The sequence below is a fragment of the Chiloscyllium plagiosum genome, chromosome 1, assembly GCF_004010195.1.
Source record: "Chiloscyllium plagiosum isolate BGI_BamShark_2017 chromosome 1, ASM401019v2, whole genome shotgun sequence".
Taxonomy (NCBI): Eukaryota; Metazoa; Chordata; class Chondrichthyes; order Orectolobiformes; family Hemiscylliidae; genus Chiloscyllium; species Chiloscyllium plagiosum.
The window spans coordinates 95,939,963-95,954,173 of record NC_057710.1 but is presented as its reverse complement, the minus strand read 5'-3'; the positions used below and the strand labels follow the sequence as shown (position 1 = coordinate 95,954,173).

Genomic DNA, 14,211 nt, shown 5'->3' with positions numbered 1-14,211 from the left:
GTGCTCAGATGTGAAGCATTCACATTGCATTCAACCTTGGCATTTACAGCACCCACAATCTGCGAAACATCAACACATTCTCAAAGGAGGTCAGAGGTAAAGATTTTCACCAATGCAGACAGCAATGCTTTCTATGGATCTGTTATATTTCTGTTATTGAAACTGATGTGACTTACCAAGATGCTGGACAAAAAAGAAAAAGATTTGATTCTGTTTTTTAGTTAGAATAGTTTTCATTCCATGGGGGTTAAACATCGTACAATTGGTATATGAAACAGTTTTCTGGAAAAAGATGAGGCCAACATCAGAAGGCTCTTGTTTCAGAAACAAATATTCCCAACAAGAGTTTGCCTTAGAGAAAGTTAAATTACTTTAATAAGGTCGGCACAGAGATTTAATTGGCTGGCTGGGGAAATCTAAAATACAGGGGAGCAATCTCAGGATAAGGACTGATCATTTCAGATGAGATGAGGAGAAATTATTTCACACACAGAATCTATGGAAGTGTGTATGCCAGAGGGCTGTGGATGCCTCATCACTGAATACATTTAAAGTTGTCATTGACAGATGTTTGGTGGTGCCTCAGGAAATCGAGGATATGGGGAATGGGAAGGCATTTGGAAATGAGGCCAAGGAGTTGCTGGATGGCTCAGAAACACAGGGCTGATGTCTTTCAGAAACGAGGAGAGCCATTTAACATGCTCACTGTGGACTGCACCTTCCATCACTTTAGACTTGAGCCTTCTAACAGCAGAACCTGGGCACCCAGAAGATCCTGTCTGACAGTATTCGACTTGGAGGTGGGATACCACAGAATTCATCCCATCTTCTGCTTCCAACATGAAAATCTGACCCATGAGTACAAAAGTAAAGTAGCTATTTTGAGATATTTAGTCTCAACTGGAACACTGCGTCCAATTCTAGCACCACAGATTCAGAAAGTATGTACATCAATTATTTGGATAGATTGGAGAAGCTGAGGTTATTCTCCTTTCAGCATAGAAGGTTGAGAGGGGCTTGATAGAAGTTACCAAAATCATGAGGGTCCAGACTGAGCAGATTGAGAAACTATGGTCCCAGTTGAGGAAACATTAAGAACACGGATTAAAGGTGTGACTGGCAAAAGAGTCAAAGGCGCATTAAGGAAAAATGTTTTAGGCAATGAAAGGTATGATCTGGAATGCATTGCCTGAAAAAGTGGTACAGCAGATTCAAATTGTGGTTTGATTCCTAAGGGAATCAGTTAAGTTCATGAAAGGAAAAAGAACTGCAGAGCTGTGAGAAATACCAGGGAGGGGGACTGGCTGGATTGCTTGAGCAAAAAAAAAATGGCTTGAGGGGCTGAGTGGCTTCAATATATGCAGCAAGTATTCTGTGCTGCTTTGCCCCATTGCTCCCATAATATTGTTTCCATTCTACGGGATTCAGCCAGCGCAGTTGGCTGCATGGTTGACTTGTGGACAACAACAATGTGAGTTTTATTCCGTACAGGCTGAGGTTACCATGAAAGTTCCAACTCCTCAACCACACCCAAGGCATGGTGGCCCTCAGTTAAACCACCACCTGTTGTTTCTCTATTGACAGAGCAGTCCCATGCTCCTCTAGCACTGTGGTGAATTTAACTATGGCTTCCACTGAATATAGAAAACAACTTCGTAATAAGGAGATTCAATTGCAACTTTAAACAAGAAATTAGAAGGAATCGATTAAATTATTTGAACTCCGCTAAATAAAAAAATCTTCAAAATGTATGTTAGAATATACTCTTCTATTATGTCAGCAATCAATATAATTGCTACAAAAAAAAGAGACATTTTGTCATTGATCTGTCTTCAGTTCAATTCTTAAGAAATATAAATTACAGGGAAAACAACATATATAAATATGACAGGAGATGGCTGAATGGTTGGCAAGTGGACTTTGATTAGTAGATGTGCTGAAATTGTGAATGCAATAGTCAATGATGGCCGATAATTAACTGCCTAGCTTTGTTTAAATTTTAAGTCAGGCAAGGCAATTCTGATTGGTCAAAATTGCCCTGTAAAGTGAACCATAGAATGGTTGCCACTTATTTTGAATTGAAACACGATAATCTATCAGTTGTCGTTAACTGAAGCAAAATCTATGGCAATGCCTCTATCAATCAGAGCCCATTAACAATCTATATGCACACTCCTTGGAGTATAAATGCTGTTTTCCCTTACTTAGTGCTTCTTGTGAATTGTCTTGATGAGTAATAGGCAAAAATCTTTTCACAAAATGAGTCATTGTTCAGCGATAATCAAGTTCTGTTCTATTAAACAACTATCATTTCTCAGGGATCAGGATTATCACCATGACATTGGACCGAAATTGAACATCTTCACATGAAGGAAATTTAAATATTCAAACCTATCCCCTATTGCATTTCAGTCTTTTCAGTTTTTTTCGCCAGTCTTTCACATGACTGTGGTCAAATGGTACCTCATTAAGAGGAACTGTTATTATATCTTCTGGGTGATTCTAAATTATTTCCTTTGGAAATTCCTATAATGAGACAAGTCAAAAATATATAAAACACAAATTTAATCTGTAGTTATAGTTTAGGTGCACCAATCCTTCAGTTTAACAAACTCACCTCTCATTGAGTTAACTTGAGATACAAATATTCTCCTTGGATAACATTCACATATTCAAGCAGCTCAACACAAATTGTAGACCAAGTGCTTCCACAGAAGTATAAAATTAAATATTCTATGATGTTATACTGTGGTCACTGAAGGTTACATTCCAGACTATTCATTGTCCTCAGATGATTCTATTCCTGTCAGCCATGTTCTTATGTTACTCTCTGGAATAATTTACAGTCTATTACACTCCTGGTAGCTTGTTGTGCTTCAGCAATCTGGGGCAAAGTGTGGATGAGAACATACAATACTGTATGTCAATACTGTAACATTTTTATCTTCATATATTGCCCATAATACAAGGTCTCACTGGCATTCAATTCTGCCATAAATGTCCATTACTTTACATTTAATGTTACATTTATATTGAACTGGAATCACTGGGGACTTGACCTAGAAACTAATTGGTCAAGAACACGATATATATTGCAGTGCCTGCTAAATTAATAGCAATTAAAAGTTATTGAGGTTGCTATTCTATTTAATCTGTTTCAATTAATTGAATATTTTAATGGCTTTTACTATACACAAGAGATTTCTATGATAAAAGAAAATTTATGCGTATTGGTGTATGCTTAATATAAATCATTTAATGTTTGCAAATGTAAGTAGAAATATGGGAATCACTGTCAGAATCTTGATGCTATTTAAAATAAAACTTATGTAAGCTGCCAACATCAGTGCTATTAGAAATACCACATGTAGTTAATGGAAAGCTAAGGTTACATTTGGGGCTGACAAATATTCCATGAGTGACTCAACAGACATAATCACAAGTGATCTTTGTAGGTTGCATTAAAAATGTAATTAGCACTATCCACAGTGACTTATATATGAAGTTTAACATGGATAAACATGGTCATTTTTGTCTAAAGTTTAGAAAGGCAACTTATTATCTAAATGGAGAGACACTTCAGAGTGCTTCAGTACAGAGGAATCAGACTGTCCTCGTACATGAATTGTAGAAAACTACAGGTACATCAGATAATAAGAAAGACAAATGGAATCTTGGTATTTATTACTATAGAGTGGAATACAGTGCTAATGGCAGTATGGTTGCAACTATACCTGAAGCATTGTGTACAGATTTGGTCCCCTTACTCGAGGAGGGATGTAGTTGAACTGGAGGCAGTTCAGAGGAAATTAACTCCACTGATTCAGAGATGAGGGGTTTGTCCTATGAACACATTGAGCAGTTTAGGCCTATACGCTGGAGTTTAGAAGAATGAGAGGAAATCTAATTTAGGCATATAAGATGGTAAAGGAGATTAACAAAGTCGACATACAGAGGATATTTCATCACCTGGGGCAAGTTAGAACAAGAGACCATCACTTTAAATCTGCTACCCTTTATCCTAAACCTAAGATGAGGAGAAATGACTTCTCCCAAGGGGTCACAAATCTGGAATTCACTACCTCAGGGAGTGGTGGGTGCTGGGACAAGGAGGAGATGGACAGATTTTTAATTAGTAATAAGTTAAAGGGTTATGGACAGTGGTCAGGAAAGTGGAGTTGAAGCCAAGAGGAGATCAACTATGATCCTATCAAATAGCAGGACAGGCTCAAGGGGTAGGATTACCTGATCCTACTCCTAGTTCTTATATTAGGACATAGAAACAATACTGCACAGGAACAAGCCCTCCGGCCCACCATGTTGTGCTGAACATGACACCAAATTAAACTAATCCCTTCTGTCTGCCATATTCTTTACTTGGGATTTCCTTTTAAACAGAGGTGTTACAGAAGTGAAATTTGATTTCAACATTCCAGCCTAATTTTAAAGGTATTCTATTCGTGACTCTCACTTTGAAGAATGATTTATGCTTTCAGCTTTCTGAATGCTCTGTAGTTGCTTTGTTGTGAATGTAGTCCAAGGGGCAAGCATCTTACCATTAAATTATCTCTGCCCCTAACAGCATAAGCAAGATTGATAAGAGATCAATGAAATTAACATGAATCTTAATGCCCTATGAAGGTACACAACAATTCTGATTAGCTCCTATCCTTTTATACCAATTAATAGTTTTTTCACAATTTTGCAAAAACTGTTTGTTTGTTTAGTGACATATCAGATAATGAGAACTTTAGTATTCTATTTCAGGATTACAAGTTAGGAAAACTAGTTGACTGCTGGTCTGCTTGGACAAATTAACCTATTCTCTTAACATAGCCCGTATACTTTTGCTAAACACACAAACGCAGTAGGCTCACCTTTTCCAGTTCTACTTCAGATAAGAGGGCAACATTTTTCAGATTTAGCATCATAGGATTTTCTGTACACATTTTCCGTTCATATTATCAAACAGAGCATATCCATTGATTTAATGTCACAAATTTTGGAGGGTTTATTATTTTTATCCTTTTACAATTCTTAATCACAAAACATGTAGAGGAGATGGGAATGAACAGAACGATAAAGCGATATTAGAACAAAACTTCACTAGCAATAGTCACTTCAAGCGAAAAGTTGCACTGAAACCATATCCACAACTTGTTAGTGCAGAATTTTTTGTGGTTATAGCATCTTCTGGACAATTTGTTGCTATATTCTAGATTCTAATAATCTAGAGAAATGAACCTGAGAGTGGCCACCAGTAACTTGTGAGTTGTAAATGCACAATGTGTATATATGTTCCTTCCGTCTGCAAAGAACAGGGCACCGTCTATTAATGTAGCTTCTATCGTATATAAGGCAAGCTTGAATGACAATCCGAAATTGGTTGTCGATGTAATTCTTTGTATACTCAAGACTACATAGCAAATGCTATTCAATTGCAGAATCATTTCTATTGTGACTGCCAGTTTCACAAGCTTGAGCTAGTTGGGCAAGTTCAGTACCTTACTTTTTGTGAACAGTGAAAGGTACATGCTGTTTTCTACAATCCACAGTCTTCAGAATGTTTGGCCTATTACATGAAGAGTAAAATGGTTTATCAATGTCAATACCAGTGTGAGGCTGCGTGTTTAGGCCACTACTGCCCTGGCGTTTGTAACCCCACTTGGGGTCCAAACTACCACTTTGGGAAGCTTCAGATTAATCTGTAAATTTGGTTTGAAGGAGGATTCAGTTCTTCAATGCAACACACATCAAAAACAATTGAAGGGAAAGTCCTGAAGCCAGATCAAATCACTGAATTAAGAGCATGAATTTGGAGGACAAGGTGAAATGGCATCTCTACTTGGCCACAGCTTAAACATTTTGTTATTTACATTTAATAGTAACACAATCTCTTATCCTGGCAGTTTGAGCTTTATTAAGAAATAAATAAAAATTACCTCTCACTGAGTCCAGGAAAGCAGAGGAAAAAATCAGAAAGAATGCAATGAACAACAAGGAGAAAATGTACAAAACATAGAAAAGGTTATCACATTAAACATATTCATTTGTTTACAGCTTACAAAAAAATGCTGAACATTAAATGAGACAAAGCACTAGTTTTCCCACAATTAAGTGATCAATTCCTGAAATACCTCCAGCATGCCAACCCAAATTACTCAATAAAGGCAGTACTATAATTTTTCGTTCAACAAACAGCAGCTGCCAATATATTGAAAGAAATTTTGAGGAGGTTGGGACAATAATTTTTGCACTTATAATTTAGATGTTTTTACATTTACTGACAGGATATAAAGTGTGTACAATATGCACACTCAAAAACCTTACTTGTGAACTGAAAAGAAGTGAAACTATCATGGCAATCGAACTGATGCAAGACTCAGCAAACAATCAAGGTATTTTTCAATGCATAATTTCAGTTACATCACACTGTAAACTTTTGCTATAAATTCTGTGTCTTACAATTGTGTCCTCCACAACTACCTGATGAAGGAGCGGCGGTCCGAAAGCTAGTGCTTCCAATTAAACCTGTTGGACTATAACCTGGTGTTGTGTGATTTTTAACTTTATACACTCCAGTCCAACACCGGCATCTCCAAATCATGTTCTAACCCCACCTTGTAACTCAGTCACTTCTAAGTTGAAAAATATTCAGAGGCTGGAAATTCTTCTCACTTGTGTTCCTTTCAGCACAATTCATAAAAAATTGGCCAAATTAAAAGATTATGGAATTTTATACATAAATAATGTTCAAAGCAAACTGAGTTTTGCAACCTTTTTTTCAAAACGTGTGCAAACTTATCACTGGCACTTGCCCTGTCCACATGCAATATTGAATTGAATTGAATTTATTGTCAGGTGTACCGAGGCACAGTGAAAAGCCTTCTCTTGTGAGCAATGTAATTTCACTAATTTCATTCATAGATGGTCCTCCAAGGAAGCTCGTAAAATTAAGGTGATTCCTTGGACAGGTCACTGATGGGGACATTTTAAAAGCTTTTATTAAGTACAATGTTTAATCTATTAGGAAACTGACTTTTCACACCAACATAATTAACACATATAATTTTCAGTTATTAATAAAGGTGACAGAGCTGTTCAATTAGATACTGCTTTAAAACGCTGATGTGTGTTTGTGTGAGACCTTCCCATTTTCCACTGTATTAATCAAATTGTACAGCAATAGCAATCTTAAATATATTAGTAAATAATGTGGAAGCAAAAACAATTTAAAAAAATTATGTTCTAAAACATTACCCAACTGCATCGGTTGATGAAATATTTTACATTCAGTGATATGTAAATGAACTTTAAGTGGAAACTTGAGAAGAAATCACTTAAGACAGTAAAGCTTGAGTGCTATTTGACCCACATCACAGAGTTGAGCCAAAACAGAACCTCAACCTAAGGTCTATTAAGAAATGTGAGACAAATTGCTCAAACCTTGGTGATCCAGTTATAATGTGCTTCCTTCCAAATGTTAGACATTTGGTATTTGACATGGTCCTGAAACTGTGTGCGGAGGGAAAACAATATCTATATGCATATTTTGTCAGTTTTAGTATAAATAAGAACAATAAGGTGCATGACTGAGTTCAAATTTCTAGTATAACCTTGGAGAGTATTCAGTAGTACACACAAAAGCATCTCCGACAAATGTCCTTATCTGAATTTTTAACTTGCTTTTAGTGATTTCAAAATTATCTATAATCTACTTGCAACATCTAATTTTATTCTACATTTCCAGATCTGCACTTTTCCTTTTTCAATTTCTATTTACTCACAACAGAGATTTTTCATACAAGACATTTGTTAGTCCTCAGCTGGATATTACATGATAGGAAGATGTGAATTCGTTCGAGTGTGTGCAGAAGTGGTTTACAAGAATGATTTCAGGAATGAGAAAATTCAGTTGAGGATCGATTGAAGAAATTGGAACTTGTGTCTGATAAGAGTATGTAGGGAGAAGCTGTTCTCACTCATGAAAGGAACAATAACGAGAGGACATAGATTTAATATAATGTGCAAAAGAAGCAATAGTAATGTGAGGAAAGTTTTTTCACTCAGCGAGTAGTTAGGGCTAATGCACTGTTTGGAGGTGTGGTGGAGGCACTTTAATTGAGACCTTCAAGAGCATGATTATTTAGATAGAAAGTGTGTGCAAGGGTATGGAGAAAAAGCAGGAGAGTGGCATTAGGTAAGGATGCTTGTCTGAAGAGCTGGCATAGGAATGATGGCCTCTTTGTGCCCCACAACAATTCTATGATTCTAAAGCTCTACACTTTGTATATCAGGCAACAAGTTATCTGCCTGAATCTGACCAGCAATTCTGGAAAGCAATAGTTTGTGCAAATTATATCACACTACAATGATAAAGACAAAGATCCAACCCTGATGTTTATGTTGAACTGGTGCCAAAGGCAGACAAGGGGAGAATGAAAACCAGACATGAAAATTACTCTCAATACTGCAATGCAGTTTTCCTCCAAAAATAAATTTAGATATTTCCTGTCTATAATATGGAGTTGTTAAAAAGAGAACAGAATGGAGCAAGCAGTGGACGCCAGTAAACAACACAGCATTCCAGTTGTCTTCCTTCTCAGATACAGAGCTTTGGTGTTTACTCATTTAGCTGAAAGTCTTAACTCCAACTATAAATTATAAATGCATTACAAAGGCTAAATACAAGATTTACAATGAGTAATGTCATTTCAGTTATATGACCAACAAGCCACCTTGTGAAATAACCACTACATTGTTTGTGGTCTTGAACTTTACAAACCTCAGAGAAAGTGAGGGTGTGGGGCAGAGCCAGGGTCACAGACAGAAGAGGCCCATAAGAGTAAGGCTGCAGTTATCAGCAGTCTCCAAGTAGTTACTCTCGAGATGCTGAAGACATCAGTGACAACTCCAGAAGCAGTACACTTTGGAGACATCAAAAGAAGAAAACATCCTCCAAAGATGTTAAATACATGGATTTAGGGCATCCCTGGGCAGCACATTGGCTCAGTGGTTAGCACTACTGCCTCACAACCCCAGGGGCCCAGGTTCGATTTCAATCTTGAGTGACTGTATGTGTAGAGTCTGTATTTCTCTCTGTGTGGATTTCCTCCCACAATCCAAAGATGTGCAGGTTAGATGGATTGCCCATGCTAACTTCCCTGTAGTGTCCAGGGATGTGGAGGTTAGGTAATTAACCATGAGGATAAAACCATGAGGGGTTATGGGGAGAAGGTTTGGGTTGGAGGGGCTGTGTAGAATTGAATGACTTCTACTTGAATTGTAGGGATTCTAAGTAATAAGTGACCTAAGCTGGCAGTTTGTTTTAGGGTCTCAGGGATAGATATTAATTGAAGAAAATAGAATAAATTGAATGTGAAACAATTTGGCAAAAGCCATACTGGCTGAGCAAGAAGCTTTAGCTTGCAGATAGGGGTGATAGCTCAGAGGGGTCTAGGGAGGAGGCCACAGGAAAGAGAACAGTCATGAAGGGATCCAAAATCTAAACTGAGAATTCTTGAAATGAAGATTGTGTCTCATGGAGCCAAATGTAGGTTAGCAAGCACAGGTGAAAGTGAGCAGGGCTTGTCACCATCTAGGAAACCAACAGCAGGGTCATATTGGGTAAATTAGGCAAATTAAAGATGGCAAGTCAGCCAGAGGAATACTAGGATTGTCAAGCCCAGAGATAGCATTGAAAAAGGAATAGTAAGCAAACAAACTAGAGTCACCAGTCAATGTCAGCTTACATGTCAGACTGATGTATGTTTGTTGATATTATTGAGAAAGCAAGTGAAATATAAATTTCATACATGTAAATTTACAATCAGGTTCAGAACTTGACACTTCCCATTTCTGAGCAGGGATAACAGTCCAAGTAGTATTTGTTTCTCTGACATTTACATTATCAAATACTCAGCTACTTTTAAAGATGCAAGTCTTCAAAATTCAGTAAAATAAAAACTAAAACATGGTTGAATGGGCTTGCTAAGGAATGCTACATAGATTCACTTGAACAAAATGTTAAATGAACAAAAATCTCTCCTATGGGTGAGTGAGAATTGCAATGAATTCATTAATCAAATAGGATTATGGAGGGGATAAATCAGTTTACAGGCCACAAACCATTAATAATTATCTACTTAATAGTAAAGTGGGAATTTCTTCACAACCTTCATTAATATTCCTTTTAAACAAGGAAAGTATTTCTCAAAACTAATATGAAGCATGTATATGATTATGTATTCAGCACAGTTCATTACAATAATGAGGATCAGGTAAATGAGGATTAACGTTTTGTACACATCTCTCTGGAATACAGATCACTTGGAACACGTCCACTTTGGTTCATCTGATTTTTCTGCACATTTCCAATGACAGAAAACACTGAGCAATTGCACAACTTTATTTTGTGTGATGTTCCATGATAGTCATGTTCAGTGGTGCTCTGGGGATCTTTGGGCAACATATTCCAAAATAAATTTCCACATGCGGGGAAATTCACAAAGGCTTGTAGAGGAAAAGAACACCTCCCCTGCTAGGCTGCCATCTTCCCACCAGCTCCTGTCTTTCTCATAGGCAGGTTGGAAGTCTAGTCAAAATCCCAGGCAACCCAGGAATCCTATCAAAATATTAAAGCATGTAATTCAGATTAACATGTGCCTATAATGGATGTATGCTACCAACAAAGGGGATACATGTAGCACTTAAACACAGCAGCTTTTAAAGCAAGTGAGTAACACAGAGAAATCAAAATGGAAAGAACTGCAGATGCTGTAAATCAGAAAGAAAAACAGAACCAATTCTATGGAAGGTCACTCAACCCGAAATGTTAACTCTAATTTCTCTCCACAGATGCTACCAGACCTGCTCAGCTTTCCTAATAATGTCTATTTTTGTTACAGAGTGAAATCATCAAGGTCTCCAACTGACATGCACTCTGTACCACAAAGAGGCAAAGCAATAAACCTGAGGTACGGTATAGGCAGAGATCATTGAGTCTTTATTAATGGTAATAGTCTGTTCCTGAAAAAGACTTTCACATTGGGTCCACTGTATTTCATCACTTATATCAATGATTTTGATATGAATATAGGAGGTATAGTAAGTTTGCAGATGACACTAAAATTGGTGGTATAGTGGACAGTGAACAAAGTTATCTCAGAGTATTACCTTGATCAGATGGGCCAGTGGGCCAAGGAATAGCAGATGGAGTTTAATTTAGATAAATGGGAGGTGTTGCATTTTGGTAAGGCAAACCTGGGCTGGACTTGTATAGTTAATGGTTGGGCTCTGGGAAGTGTTGGCAAATAAAAGAGGCCTGGGGCTGCAGCTGCATAGTTCCTTGGAAGTGGAGTTGCAGGTAGATAGTGTGGTGAAGGCAGTGTTTGGAATGCTTGCCTTCATTGGTCAGAACATTGATTATAGGTGTTGGGATGTCATTTGCGGCTGCACAGGACATTAGTGAGGCCACTTTTAGAGAACTGCGTACAACTCTGATTGCCCTTCTACAGGAAGGATGTTGCTAAACTTCAGAGGATGCAGAAAAGATTTACAAGGATGTTGCTGGGACTGGACGGTTTGTGTTATAGGGAGAGGCTGAATAGGCTGAGGCTATTTTCCCTGGAGCGTCAGAGTCTGAGAGGTGACCCTATGGAAGTTTATAAAATCATGAGGGGCATGGATAGGATGAATAGACAAGATCTTTTTCCTAGGATGGGTGAGTCCAAAACTGAAGGGCATAGGTTTAAGGTGAGAGGGGAAAGATTTAAAAGGACCTGAGGAGTAAATGTTTCATGCAGAGGGTGGTATGTGTATGGAATGAGCTGTCAGAGGAAGTGGGCACAATTACAATATTTAAAAGGTATCGGGATGGGCACATGACTAATAAAGGTTTAGAAGGATGTGGGCCAAATGCTGGTAAATGGGACTGGCTCAGATTGGGTACTCCACAACCTTTCGGACTCAATAAAGTTCAACAGGTTTAGGGCTTGAGCAACTTCCCCATGCCCAGGCCTTCCCCCACACATCAGATCTTGCTAGCATATGGTTTGCTACTACATAATCCATTGTTAGCCATTAAAAGTCCCCCATTAGCAGCTATTCATTGTCCTAGGCTGACTGTTATCCACTCCTTGTCTGTCCAACTGCTTTTCTCTCTTTATGGGCTCTATCTCCACCTATCATTTACTTCTTACCCCATTCCCCACACAAACATTTTCTGAGTTACCATCAGTTTTGAAGAAGGGTCACTACACTCAAAAGTTTAATTCTGATTTCTGTCCATAGATTTGTTGAGTTTTTCCAGCAATTTCTGTTTTTGTGACTTGGTGAATCTTCCTTACCTCAGATATTGCTCCTGGCTGATACAGAGTTAAGAAAAATGCTCTCTGAAGACTCTGGGTTGGCACTCCCTTCCATTGAGAGTGTACCTCCTTTCTCTCAACAGCTTCCCTCCTTTGTTGCCTGTGCTGTAGTTTGTCATCATGCAAGAAGCAATAAAGTCTCTATTTGCAAACACTGCTCTGCTGAGTTGGCCTTCAGTGTTCTGCATTACTTGTAAAAGTCCAGCAATGTTTTTTTCTCACTCCAAAACCTTAATAGTTTCCAAAAACACTGAACATAATCCTTCCAGCAACTCTACACCAGTACATGAAATCCAAGAGCCTCTCATCTGATGCCCTATGTTTTTGCCATTAAATAGTTAGCATGGGGGGGGGGGGGGGAGGCGGGGAGAGAGTGCTGAACACGTCCAGCTGAGAATGTTTAAGAAAACATGTGAAGAGGGCCTTCATACCTTCTATTCCTAATTTTTGTCCTTGTGTGTTTTAGCACTTGTGCAACCTGTTTGCACTAATGGCCTTCCAAACATGGCCGTGATGCAGCAGTCTCAGAGTTATACAGCTCACAACTTTACCACAAAACCAACACTAGTAGCACTTAGAAGCCAAATTTTGTGGCTCAAATCTCTCCCATACAATCTCTACAGTGCAATAGCGGCTATTCAGCCCATTGAGTCTACACTGACCCTACTGTCTGTTACAGTAAACATCTTAAGCATTTGATTCGAGACAAAGGTATAGAAACTTTTCACAAATATGTTTGAGCTATTAAGCAATCACTAGTAACTGCTATTCTTCATTTCAGAAAAATAGAACAAGGTCACCACAGCTTCTAATTTCATTTTATACTCCATCTTTTCAAACTGAATTAAAAGGGACTCCATCCGTACATATGCGTTATTAGCAACACTTCCAATATAAAGGAAAAGGGCGGGGTAACAAGGTCTAATAAAGTTTTTAGGCAAAATACTGACAAACCAATTATTTCAACAGATGCTATTCAAACACGTTCTTTCTGTTACTCTTCCCTTTTGTTTGAAATTCTCTTCAATGATCTATCCCTCCACATTGAGAGGCTTACTGTGTTCTTCCATGTAATCTTTTACATTAAAGGATTAAATCAATGACGATGGTATTTGGTACAGTTGCTGGTCCTGATTTGTTATTAATTAAGTGAATTAGACTGACATTTATACCTTTAGTCTCAATTAATTAAATATTAAGATATATTATTAATTGATTAAACTTGTTCATTGCTATGGTAATTAGCAACGACTTAGCTACGGAAGTGGTCCATGGACAATTTACAAGATTAGATCGACAAATGGCAAGAAACAAAAATAAAAATTGCTAGAGAAACTCAGTATGTCTGGCAGCATCTGTGGAGAGATAGCAGAGTTAATGTTTCAAGTCCAGTGACCCTTCTTCAGAAGTGGCAAGTAACATTCGTGCCACAGAAGTGCCAGACAATGACCTTCTCCAACAAGAGACAATCTAATCATCAGCCTTTGACATTCAATGATGTCATCATTACTGAATCCCCACTATTAACATCCTTGAGGTTTCACCGAACAAAAACTGAACTTGACCAGCATATACTTAGTGTAACTACAACAGCAGGTCCAAGACTAAGAAGTCTATTGGCATGTACCTCACTTCCTGTTTCCGCAATGCCTGGCCACCATCTATCTACAAAGCATATGGCAGGAATGTGATGAAATACTGTCCACTTAGTTGGATGGGAGCTGTGACAACATCATTTAAGGGTCTCCAAATCATCCAGGATATCATAGCCCACTTGATTGGCATGACATCCATTGTCTTCAACATTCATTCCCTTCATCACTGCCGCAAAGTGTCAGCTGAG

General features: G+C 38.0%; 1 protein-coding gene across 13 annotated transcripts in view; it reads right to left on the bottom strand.

Moving 5' to 3' along the window:
* apbb2b (amyloid beta (A4) precursor protein-binding, family B, member 2b) overlaps positions 1–14,211 on the bottom strand; it is a 265,952-nt gene that overhangs the window by 21,801 nt on the left and 229,940 nt on the right. For 9 of the 13 annotated variants that reach the window (XM_043692343.1, XM_043692335.1, XM_043692372.1 and 6 more), the window contains one exon: positions 5,943–5,948. The exons of the other annotated variants lie outside the window; for them this stretch is intronic. In XM_043692343.1, the coding sequence (XP_043548278.1) occupies positions 5,943–5,948 (6 nt within the window). The remainder of the gene's footprint in view (positions 1–5,942; positions 5,949–14,211) is intronic. 13 annotated transcript variants of the gene reach the window in all.